Raw genomic sequence first — 12,260 nt, forward strand, 5'->3', positions numbered from 1 at the left:
ACAACTTAAGAAAAAGAGAACAAAGGAAAATAAGATCATATGAACGAATACTTATTGATCTAATTATGTATATAAATTACACAATACATCGAACGAATGTACCATCAAGCTTTTCCGATAATTCCGTTCTTTTCAAACCTGCGCTGGGGCAAGAGGTAGAACTTATCATCATCACCTTTATTGGATTAAGAAGGCTTTAATGGGTTCATAAAGTCATGGGAAGGGTTCTGATTGATTCCACACGCTAAACCTATTTTGACATTCCTCGAAAAGAAGCATTAGAACGAGATTGAAATGATAAAAAGACATTGTTATGTTCCTCAAATCTTCGTCATACGGAAAAATTAACAATCGGTTTTCAAAAGTTATTGACGTTTTTAAGAATTCATTTTATTCAGGAGCTGATTTCTTTTTTAATTACAAAGATAAAGCATGCTTTTATCTTCATCCTATTAATCATATGTGTAATATGTGCTTTTGCCAGGGTCTATTACTCTCCATCACGCACTAATTGAGTACATTTACATTCTTGTAATTAATGTAATGATTATAAAAGAAATACATACCAACGAAACGTGATGTTTCTGTTACTGATTTTAATATATTCACTGAGTTTTCCATCAAGTATTTTTATCATCTCGTCACTCGAAACAAACGGCACACCGTTTTTTACATTTACTTTTTTTCCGCGCGTACACACACACACCCATGCTGAGCACTTATAGATACATAAATATACATATATGCTGTACAAATATTATCCACCAACCGATGCGATCCAAACTCCTCGAACCGATTCGTAAAAGTAAACATCGACGCAACCGGTTAAGCTTTGGCCGCGTGCTCAGCGAAATTGATTACAATCTGGTACGTGATTTATCTGCCGATAGGCTGCTTCCAATGTTTCAACCATCGTTTGTGTTTCATTTCCGGTCATCGGTTTGTTTCAGATATATCTTTTCCATTTCTTTTTTTTTTATTGTATTATTTGCAATCCGTGCCCTTACTTGATCACATCAATGAAAACATCACCCTCAGCCCGAACGCATAACTCATGTTTTACCTCATCACACGGTTCAAGGGAAACAAACGGGTATGGTAAGCTGGTGCTGATGGACGTGTGTGTGTGTGTATGTTGGTGGGTCAATCGGTTGGAAAAACCAATTCACCGAAACACATTCCACATTTGCCCGAATATCCATTCCACCCGTTAGCCATTATTGATTCAATTCAAATATTTTTATGCGTGCCCTTTCCCTTTCGCCTCTCCGCATTCCCGGTCGATCTGCAACCCATCAACCGGTCTGATGATATGTGGTGCACCTGACAATCGTGCCGGATCGCATAAGACTGCGTCCGTGCGTGCGTGCGTGCGTGCGTGGTCTGAAATCATTTACCAGATGAACGAACCATTCGAATTCCCTCTCGGTCGAACATGGAACATCGGTTGGGATGATACTTTGGGATGGTTCGTAGAGTGCAACACGTGATGGAATCTGAACAACAGGCACGTTCGCCCTGTTTGTTCAACGGGTTTCAGCATGGTTTGCAGGTCATTCGGATTGTTTGTTTTCTCACCTCCTTCCATGTTCTTCGATGAGCTGGATGCTTCCGGCTACCGGCGATCGATTAGAGTGCGGGGAATTTTGAAAATTGTTTTATTTCAAATTTGAGGTGTTCAAATCAAAAGGTGTTCAATACTTTGTTGTTTATCAAAACTTATCAGCAAGTTAGACAATATGTGTAGAGAAAACTAGTGTTTTAGAAAAACAGCTTCATAAGCTCTAACACAAAAATGTATTTGTTTACAGTTAAATAAATTTCAGATCGAAAATCCGGGGAAACCCTGATGAAGGACCGAGGCAACTCTGAGCTTTCAGAAGTTCAGTTAATTTAAGTTATTTTTGTTACTACATTAAACACAATAACACATTATTAGGACCATTGCTAATTGCAGGAATATGTATAGATTTAAGAAATTAAAACAGTCATTGCCACTCAATTTTGCCTCTAACCCAACCATATCTTACAGTGCGCATCAATTTTAGCTTCACAACCAACTTTTTTTAAAAGCATGAATTGAATACAATTGTATAAGCTTAGTTTTGAATGGTCTAGCGAGTGAAACACGAATTTTAAATCAAAATGTGAACGTGTTAATAATTTAGTAGTATTATTTATTTGATTTACCTAGTTGATCTTCCCTCTTCTTTTTTGTTTCTTTACAATCAATGTAAGTAATAGCTTCTTCATTTTTATAAATAATTAATGAACAATTATTCTAATAACAAACAATTATTATTTCGGTTAGACTTATTATCCGTATCAAGACTTGTTTTACCACGTAGCAGGATAGTCAGTCCTTGCTACAGGGGGCGGACCGGATGGAATTTGAAACCCGGTCCTGTCGTGTGGATCGATGCCATTTATCGCATACACCACCGGGCACCCCGATGGTATTAGTTTTGGTATAATCTCAAACCTTACACAGTTCAAATTAATTTATTTTTTATAAATAATTGTAAAGAATTTCCAGTTAGATGAAAAAATTGATCTATATAAGATTAAATCAACTAACATATGATGTGTTAGAAAAAACATTTAAAAAAGTGTGAAGAGATTTTCACTCATTTCATTTAACGTAGTGTTTTATTTATTATCTGATACTTAAAGAAGCTTCCAAGCGATGTACTCTTTCAATTAATCCTTAAGCAGAGCCTCAATGTACAAGTATTTTGAATCCTCCGAGCAAGCTTTTTTATTTATTTTATGTTGATAATTTACTTCGAGATGCGAGTAAAATATGAGATACGAGGAATCACACAACACATCGTTGCGTATGATCCTGTCTTGTTCGTGCACAGGGGTGCAACCAGCAAATAATATTTTTTAAAAAAATAAAAAAATCGATGCACGAAACACGTTTGAGTGTATTGATTTGACTTGTTATGTACGTTTATAGATATAAAATTTGTGTTAATTGCAAGTTTTCTTCGAAGCTGTAGCAGATTAACAGCATTTCAATGCATTTTAATGCGAAACATTACTTTGATATTCGATCAATGGTATGGAACGATCATAGAACTATTCTCATATCACTTCAGATAAAATCGTACATTTTATGCTTTGATCATTATCCGAAAAAAAAATATTTTACCGAGTCGAGCTCACCCATTTATGTAAATTGCATTGGCGATAGTTAAAGAGAAACGTTACAAAGCATCTCAGTTTTCACAACTAGTTTTCAGCTTTATAGAACAATTTCGATTGAATCAGAGCACCAATGTGTATGTGCCGTGTGCCACCAAAAGACGCACTAAGCTCACTGTATCACACCAGCTGATGTTTGCATACATAACCACCAGCGAAACCTGTAGCGCACGTATCGGAATTAAAAGGAGTTTCTAGCCATAGACTGTAGAGACTACAAATACGCTCCTTCCGTTGCTTCCCGCTCGTTCCACGCCAAGACCACGGCAATGATTTATATCCAAATAAACACGTACCCAAACAGACGGTTTCCTCGATCCGGGTCGTACGTGCGTGTATATTGCCCGCATGCTATTTCCTTCATGCTATCGCACTTTCGCTAGTTACCCCGCTAGTCAGCAGTTTTCCCAAAAATCGTTCGGTAGTATATTTCGGTATTTTATTGATCCTCCGCACGCCGAGCTAAGCCGCGAAATATACCTACGCTAGCAACTCCGGTGGCCTTCTATGGGATCAATCTGTTAGCATAACCTCCACCGATTGCATCGTTTGCCGCGCGCACCAACGGCCGATGAATTATGTTCCAGCGAGTCCCGTTCGCACTCTTCTCCAGGGAACAGTTCATTACCATCCGGTTTGTGAGACGGGTTGTGGGCAGCGTTGGTAGCAGTTTCGTTCGTGTTTAGAATTCAATGCCCTTTGGTCCATCGATCGGGTTGAGATGCCCCACAGAGCGACCCGCCAATGCCCCAAAACGTCATGCGTATCTAATAAAATACACACGATGCCCAGATTAGGTGCGAGAGTGGCACATGGTATGACCATTCGCATTTTTTTTTATGGTCCCCGGAAGAACTAGACAAAAGGAAGGCAGTAGCGTAATACCATTGTTTACGTTCCGAGCCATCTTATTGCGTGAAGTTCCGGTGAAGTTGTTCACCTCGGTCGGAGCGTGTATCAGAACCGTAACGGGTAAAGTTTGTTGTTTTAATTCGTTTTATAGTTTGTTTGTGACTTCCCGAACGTTTTACCCGAACGTTTTTGGAAACCAACTCATTAAATCATTTGCCTGACACGGTGAAATTATGAACTATTGTTTCAAACTTTTAGATTTTTTTTTAATATTTGACCAAACGTATTCGTACATTCAAGTTATATCGCATGCCTGGAGAGCATAAAATTTCATGCTGAAAGCCTATAAAATCTTAAGTCAGAAAAATGAATTGTGATTTTTTTTTATGCAGATAGAATGGCCTGGCCATATTGATAATGTCTTGTGAATTGTTACTACAAATTTTTAATCAGTTGTGATGAAATGCCTCCAAATTTTAAATACCCTACCCTGCCAAAGTAAATCTTTTTTAGTCACTTTTCAATATAGGACGTTTAATGTAGGTTATAGTAGAAATATCTTTTATAAACATATAATGTTCTTAAAATTAATCTACCAATCCTGGTGCCCAACATAATGGATGATTTTAATGTCTCGTTTGAACGTCTTAAAATAAAACCACTGTAATGAAAAATCTTTTTTTTTAATTAAGCCACATGAATGGACATTTTGTATTTATTCATGTAAAAAGAATCATTTCCGATTATAATTAGTGCTTAATATTTGTAATTTTATCTGTTATCAAAAGTTTACTACAGTAGCCCTTTATTTTACTTTTTTATTTTTAGTTTATGTTAACGCATAATTTACATGACGTATTTTGTTATTATTGTACACCAAACCAGTCCGAGATTAAGTAAATTTTAATTTAAAAATCTTTGAATGTACAACTGCATCTCTTCCCGCCGTGCACAAAAAACCAATCACCATTTCATTCCGAAATGCTGCACTTGTGCTGACAGTTTAATTTTACACATTCCATGCTCAACAGCTCAACACTGGACCGATTGCACAGCCACAAGAAATCGGGTTTTCAACCGGCAGTCGGCAGTCGGGGTGAGCATTTTAGTACAAGTGCAATAAATGACCTGTCGGGCAAACCGTGAATGACGATGCCCAAATCACTCAACGGGTTGCGTTTCTAATGTTTGCTACTGACTGATGCTGCTCTTGGTGCCTGCTGCTAGGCTAAGGTTTCAAATCGAAATACGAAAAATCGAAAGCTGAAAACTATTGCCACACGTTCCGAGTACTAACCCCTGGCCTGGCCTTTGCGGTTCAGCGTGGTACGTGTGGTACTTTACGTACCCAAAAAGCAGCTGCTGTACCACTGCCAACATCGATCGAGCAAAACAATAACATGGCCTTTGGTAGTCGGGGTTTTCTGGAACAAAGAAACAAAACATTTTGGGACAGGAAAAAAAAACCTTCCCAAACACCAAACGAAATGGAAACAGATGCCCAAACACTGTTCCACCATGCTTGAAGTATGCACCATTTATGAGAAATTGTTGAATGCAAGTGTTGCACCACCGGCCGTCCCGACGTGCGATTCATATTGATTCTCCAACTCCTGTGCCACCATTGTGGAAAACAACTCTATTCAAAAAGTACAAAATTGCCACCCCAAACCGAACAGTATCGGGATGAAAATCAAACTACCTTCAAAACCAAATCTAGCAATTGACTTCCCGTGTTTTTTTGTTACTATTTTTTAGATACACAAAACTGCTCGTTATCACGCCTTGTACCAAACTGCTAAAATTCGGTTTCCATTCAAGTACTGCTATGGTCCATTGAAACAGTTCAAAATAGAGATGAACAAAATAAAATATCGACCACAAACCGAGTTGTTTAGAGGAAAACCGATAAAACCAGTGTTTTTAGTATATGCAACTTAAAACAAAACCGTTATCATCCAATAGCCTAGATAACGTTCGAGTGGTTGCTCTCAATTGCTTCCGGTGTGAATCGTTATGGTGATCTGTTGCTTCCCATCCCGTTTTGATGACAGTTGGCTATTTTTTTACCCCAAAAAAAAGGAACTTCATTAGGCTTTGTGGCATCAGGCTCACATCGTTCGTTGTTAAATCCAATATCCGTGTAGATATAAATGATATCATGAATACAAAAGGATAAAAAAGCGGTTTGTGTTAGCTTAGTAATTGCAAACTATATTTCTTTTATCAAACATATTCCTTAGAAATTGATGTAACATTTAAACAACTAACTATCGCTCATTAGCTATCTATAAAATTTGCACCATTAATGCCTTTAAATTTGCGTGACAAAACACTATATTATATTACTTACGGTAACCGCAAAACAATCGAAACAAATGTCACTAACAGGCAGAATCGGTTTGTCCGTCCTTCGTCGTCAAATGCTCTATCACATTAGGTTGCATTCAAGCGTTCCAAAGGTGGCACACAGTAAGTGTACCTGCAAACCAAATAGGATGGGTTGATGGTGTATACATAGATTAGCCTTCTAACAGCCGCAGGCACCTTAAGGCGAGACTAATGCTCATATAAGGTATTTTGCATGCTCCACATGCCAGCAACACGCGGCAAGCGTCGAGTTAAGCGCTTTAAAGGCTCAACAATCTACGCTACGTTTCGGCCAATACCACCGCAGCGTGTTGCACAAAGGTGAGTAAAATGGTATGAAGAAAAAAGAAAATTACCATCCGACACGTTAAAGCCAGTTAGTGCAGTTGTCAGAATGTGGACACCTGGTAGTCGTACCATCTGATGGGTTGGTTCATTTTTTGTTCTATGTACAGTTTTGCATCTTGCCTAGAGGGCTGGGTTCTAGAAAAATATCTTACGAAAACGGTTTCGGGTTATATTAGGTGATAGTATTATCGTTGAATTTCAGCCTGAAGTTTTTTTCAAAAATGGAGAAAAAAAGGTAAAGTTGCTTGGTACATGATCTGAATAATAAAATAATATTAAGAGATAAGCCAGCTTTACGATACGATACCAGTCTCGACTAATATAATCAATGAAATAAAACTACTTACCAAGCATTCTTCTGTTATATAAATACATGTTTCATACGTAAACATACCTACAATACTCAATGTAATTGAATTTAAGTTTATTTCAAAACTTACACCAGAATAAAAAGAAATATGTCTCTTTCATCCAGTCTGAAGACGTATTAGGGAATGGAAATAAACTTTTAGGCCAATTATAAATTTTCCATATTTTTCAAGGTAATTAGAAATTTTATAGCATGTTATTAACATGCTAACAAAATAGAACAAAAAGTTGGGTCATAATAGTTGAATATGATAAAGAAGAATAATATTAGAATATGTATTTTATTTTCATATTTTTTAAGAACTTATTTTCCAAAATGCACGGCTCGTTTCAACCTTTTCCACACATTGCGCATGCTGCGCTTCAGATGCACCCATAACAATTCAGCCACAAATCCCACCGTACCCAGCATCCATCCCACGACGATCAGTACCCAAACGCAGACCAGATCATCGAAATGGAAAACTACCTCTTCAAACAGATTTCCTGCTGGGTCCATCTCCCGTACGAGCTTACGATTCAAGAACTCTAGCCGGTACGTCCAGATGCCGCTCTGGAAGTAACGCTCGTAATATTCGGCAAATGTTTCATAGAAGGGCGAGTGCGTTGCTAGTTGAAGTGTTAACAATCTCTCCGACACCATATCACGTAGAACGTACTGCTGAAATCCGTGTCGATTCCGTCCAATGACTGCGTGCAGGTAAGCCATATAGCAGTACGTCACCGTGCAGTATTCGTCAAACATTAGCTCGCCTCGTTCGCGGTAAATTGCTTCAGCTCGTTTGCTGGTAATCAGCTTACCGGGCAAAGCTTCCGCTATCAGTTGTGCTCGAACACCAGGAATGGCAATTTTAAAGTCCGACTCGATCAACTCGCGCACCGTTTCCGGCCTGTCGAAGTACTTCGAGATGGACATCAGCGCGATTATCTTAGCATTATACGCCTCGGAGAGAAAGAATATCAGAACGGCAACGGAAAATGACACCACACGTGTAGGGAACGGTTGTCGATGGGGTGTCGATGCGGAGAAGAAGATCTGTTCCAGCAGGTTGCGCTGAAACAAGTGAGGGAACAGTCGTCCCAGCAGACGGCAGACAACAATCAGCGCACCCAGCACAAACCATATACCGAACGAGAAAGGTTTCAGCAGATGGCGCAGAAAATCACGCTCAGTATGAAAGGGACACAGCACACAGTAACCGCCCCGTTCCTTAAACGAGACGTCGTGCATGTAATGTGGCCTAAAGCCGGTGTAGGCAAAGGTCAGATCGAACTCGGATCGACCGTCGAGAGGGGTCCGTTCGCTTCTCACCATGCGCACTGTGCCGTTGAGTTTGCGCACGACTAGATTGTGCAGATACTCCATCAGCAGTCCTGCGGCGCGGACCTCCGTAACCTCAAAGATGTACGGAAATTCGTACATTCCAAAGGCGAGGAACTCGTAGCCATGTAGGTTTGCCAGCTTGTACGGATAGTACCGTCCGGGGTTTGAGGTGTTATGATCGTGTAGATCGAACAGGTGCAATTCCTTGGTGAATGGATTTTCAGTGTACAGCATGTCCACTTTCAGATCTCCAGTGTGCCCAGACTGCTCCATTGGTAACGCTATATAGTTAAGCACTCCGAGTTGGAAGAAAAAATTTGCAAGTTCGGTGCGGTTACAGCCAATGTCTACAACAACGATGAATTTCGCTGACTTCACGTAACATTCGTGTGTACGCAAACGATGGTAACCGAGCGAGGAGGGGAACTGCAAAAAGTTTGCAATAGTAGCAACATCTTAATTGTACTAGGATATACATACCTTTTCTCCATATCCACTGGCATCCATCAGCACTAGTGATGCTTCCTTTAGCGCGAACATTAACACCGTACGTTGCTGACGGGCTATTGTGGTAGGATAGTTCGATGCCAAACCCTGCACCAACTGATGAACCATATCGTTCACGTTGGTCCGGATTCCATAATCTCGAACTTGCACAAAACAAACCTCCAAACCTTCTGGTCGATTAGTATTCTCTAGGTCAGCAATATTGGAAACGACGTCAAAAATACTAACACAATGGAAAGATTCAGGCAATGCCAACAGAAAGCATAAGAAACGTACTATCATACTAAAGTTTGAGAACTCTTCGTAAAAAATGGAGTGATGTAAAATGTTTCACAGTGTGACCTATATGTAATGGAAAATAGTACAGTAATGTATTGAAAATTATTGGAAAAAAATATTTCCATCGCTTATATTCCGTATTCCACGCAATATTCTTTGGTTCCAGTACATCCAGTACCAATCCTTGGCAATCAGTACGATCATTATCTTTCATTTCCTAAATGCAATATAAATGTTTCAACGTTTCAATAAATTCTGCAAAATTCATACCCTCCAGCAGCCGGTATGATGTGTGGCACTTGGACAGTTCCCTTTCTAATAGTCCCACCATGAAACCCATCAGCAAACAAACGCTTTCCTCATTGTTCGGAGTCATTTTTCTACTGCACGCTTTTCTGGCTGGCACACAATCCACTTTGCTAGACATGGTGGACGAAATAGCCGCGTTCGATAATGCCACCGATACGTACGGAACAAACGTTTGCATATTTACTACCACCAACTCATCGCTCCCGGCAATTTGTCCCCAACTGCTTCCCACCTTGCTGTCAAAGTATCCAACGATATTTTTGAACATGAACGACTACGTCAGCGTTGAATCAGCGAAACTGGCGAGTTTGGTACTGCTGGATCTAACGGCCTACCCTAACGAGGTGAGTTGTGAGTGACATTTATTGCAGGGTTTAAAACGAAAAAAGGATTTAATTTTTGTTTTGTTTCAAGCACAGTTTCCTTTCAGGTTCATACAGAAGCGCTTAAACCAGCATCCGTGCTATAGGAAATCGGCCAAATTTATCATCCTCATGGGTGGCACCAGCTTCCAGCGGAAGGAAACGGCGATAGAGTATTTGAAGAAGTTCTCGATCCTGAACTATATACTCGTACCGGTGGCTAATTTATCGAGCCCATTGACGGTATATACTAAGCATCAGTTCACCGGACAGGATTACTACTTTCGCTCAAACAATCGACCCGTGCAGCAATTTTTCCCCGACAAATTGCGCAACCTTAATGGCTACAAGTTCAGGATGTTTGGACTCAACGTTTATCCTTACATGACATTTGAAAAGGGGTTTGTTACCGGTTTGGTGCCTAATTTTCTAAAGATTGTAATCCGAGAGCGTTGCAATGGGACGACTTACTATTCGGAGAACGTTACCCTACGTCGCGCAATGGACGGGCATTTCAACATTGAAGATGAACGATACAGCTATCAACAAACGTTCTACTTCCGGGAAGAGACCGGCATTTACATCGTTTGCCCAGTTCGGACCGTGCGAGATTTTCTGCGCCATCTGCTTAAACCGTTCTCGCTTGGGATTTGGCTTGTTCTTGGGAGCTTGTTCGTGTTCTGCCGTGTCGTACAGATTCTTTTTCCGAACCTCTACCGGTACGACTTGATCGCGCTCACATTTTTCGGTGGTGGCGGTATCGAGTATCAGCAACCGTTTGCGTTTCGTGTTATTACACTAACACTGGCGGTTCTGATATTCTTCCTGTCGGAAGCATACAATACCAAAATTATCTCGCTAATGTCGTTGGCAAAATATTACGAGCAGCCACAAACGCTCGAGGAGCTACATAATTCGGACTTTCGCATACTATCGACCCGCGCTGGCGCTGATTTTTTCGGTGATATATCGGAAAATTTTCTGTCCTATCCTGCAACATTACGCGCGGAACGACGGTATGGGCACCGAGTGCTTGAACATTATTGCTCGATGATGCACTTGGGAAACGCGTGGTTAGTCATCTCACAGCCGTTGAATGATTTTGCAGGTTCTCTGTACATCGTAGAACAACCACTGTTTACAGACAAAAGTCTTATCCAACTTACGCAGCACACACCGTTTTTTGACCTGTTTGAAAAAATATTTGGCATGCTGAATGACAGCGGAGTGTGGACATACATGTTACAGCGATCCAAGGATATGTTGTATAGAAGTCTCGAGGAAGTCCAGTTTCAGGAGGTGGTTTTCTACTTCAACGATTTATACTGTGTGTGGATACTGATCATTGTTGGGTGGTTGATCAGTACCGCATGTTTTGTGGGAGAGATCTTAACGGAAGTGTACAAGCAACGCAAACTGAGACGTGCGGCCAGATTCTTTAATGTTGCAAAAAAATATCGCTTAGTTATGTCTTGGTTTAATCCACGCTGAAAGAGTAGATGCAAACGTTCTGCAAAAGTAAATGCAAATAGAAGTTCTGTTGCAAATCACACTGGCTTTATTCCGTTCTCTCTCTCTCTTCTTGGCTTTAACGACCTTACAGGGCACACCGGCCATTTCTGGCTTACTAGACTTATTTTACCACGAAGCCGGATAGTCAGTCCTTGCTACGGGGGGACGGTCCGGATGGGATTTGAATCCGGTCCGGCCGTGTGGACTTCCGCCGTTTATCACATGCACCACCGGGACGCCCCCTTTATTCCGTTATCAAGCACAAATTGTGAAAAAAATTGTTCGATTTGTAACCTTAAATAATTCGAATTTTTAGTCTATTAGACTTTATACATGTCATAACTGTTACTAATTCTTTAATACACACTATTGAACATTAATGGTAGAGTAATATTTTTTACTAAGCAATTTCTTTACCATTTTACATACTATAAAGTTGAAAAACTGCATTTATTAAACTGATATTAAATTTTTAAAATTTTCTGATAAGCGTGAAAAGGGAAATCTGATCGTTAAAGATAAAATTCAATTTATTAATAATTTGATGTATAACTTCGTGAAGGATAATCAGAATCACTTCTGACATCATAGTGTTAATAATTTAGAAAACGGAATAAAAAATTGATGTCAATTTCATACATTACTATTTTCCAGTATCGAAAGCAGCAGTGTAAAATAAGAATTGTTTCAGTTTGCTGTTGGCTTCATTCGTTTCATGAACATTAATTTATTTGTCAAGCGTTGTACAATACAATGGTTACAAAGCCAACACTGTTACTATTCTGTTGGGTGTGTTTTACAGCATTCAACATGGAATC

The 12,260-nt window shown here is 39.8% G+C and overlaps 3 protein-coding genes across 5 annotated transcripts in view; 1 reads left to right on the plus strand and 2 right to left on the minus strand.

Moving 5' to 3' along the window:
• The window catches only part of LOC125771243 (EGFR adapter protein-like), a 74,886-nt gene that overhangs the window by 8,882 nt on the left and 53,744 nt on the right, over positions 1-12,260 (minus strand). The gene's annotated exons all lie outside the window — the stretch shown is intronic.
• Positions 7,385-9,088, minus strand: LOC125767304 (uncharacterized). The gene is made up of 2 exons (XM_049433751.1): positions 8,954-9,088; positions 7,385-8,899 (listed from the first exon to the last, which is right to left on the minus strand). The coding sequence occupies exons 1-2, from the start codon at positions 9,086-9,088 to the stop codon at positions 7,454-7,456; spliced, it is 1,581 nt and encodes a 526-aa protein (XP_049289708.1). The 3' UTR covers positions 7,385-7,453.
• On the plus strand, positions 9,685-12,255 carry LOC125767306 (uncharacterized). The gene is made up of 2 exons (XM_049433753.1): positions 9,685-9,912; positions 9,988-12,255. The coding sequence occupies exons 1-2, from the start codon at positions 9,685-9,687 to the stop codon at positions 11,419-11,421; spliced, it is 1,662 nt and encodes a 553-aa protein (XP_049289710.1). The 3' UTR covers positions 11,422-12,255.

This window comes from Anopheles funestus, chromosome 3RL, assembly GCF_943734845.2.
Source record: "Anopheles funestus chromosome 3RL, idAnoFuneDA-416_04, whole genome shotgun sequence".
Taxonomy (NCBI): Eukaryota; Metazoa; Arthropoda; class Insecta; order Diptera; family Culicidae; genus Anopheles; species Anopheles funestus.

What these genes read in the sequence shown, in the direction of transcription:
- LOC125767304 (XM_049433751.1), bottom strand. Translation starts at nt 9,088, where the DNA reads ATGGTTCATCAGTTGGTGCAGGGTTTGGCATCGAACTATCCTACCACA. An exon ending in CCAGTGGATATGGAGAAAAG is followed by an intron (nt 8,900 to 8,953) that starts GTATGTATATCC and finishes AACTTTTTGCAG; the next exon opens with TTCCCCTCCTCGCTCGGTTA.
- LOC125767306 (XM_049433753.1), top strand. Translation starts at nt 9,685, where the DNA reads ATGGTGGACGAAATAGCCGCGTTCGATAATGCCACCGATACGTACGGA. An exon ending in TAACGGCCTACCCTAACGAG is followed by an intron (nt 9,913 to 9,987) that starts GTGAGTTGTGAG and finishes TTTCAAGCACAG; the next exon opens with TTTCCTTTCAGGTTCATACA.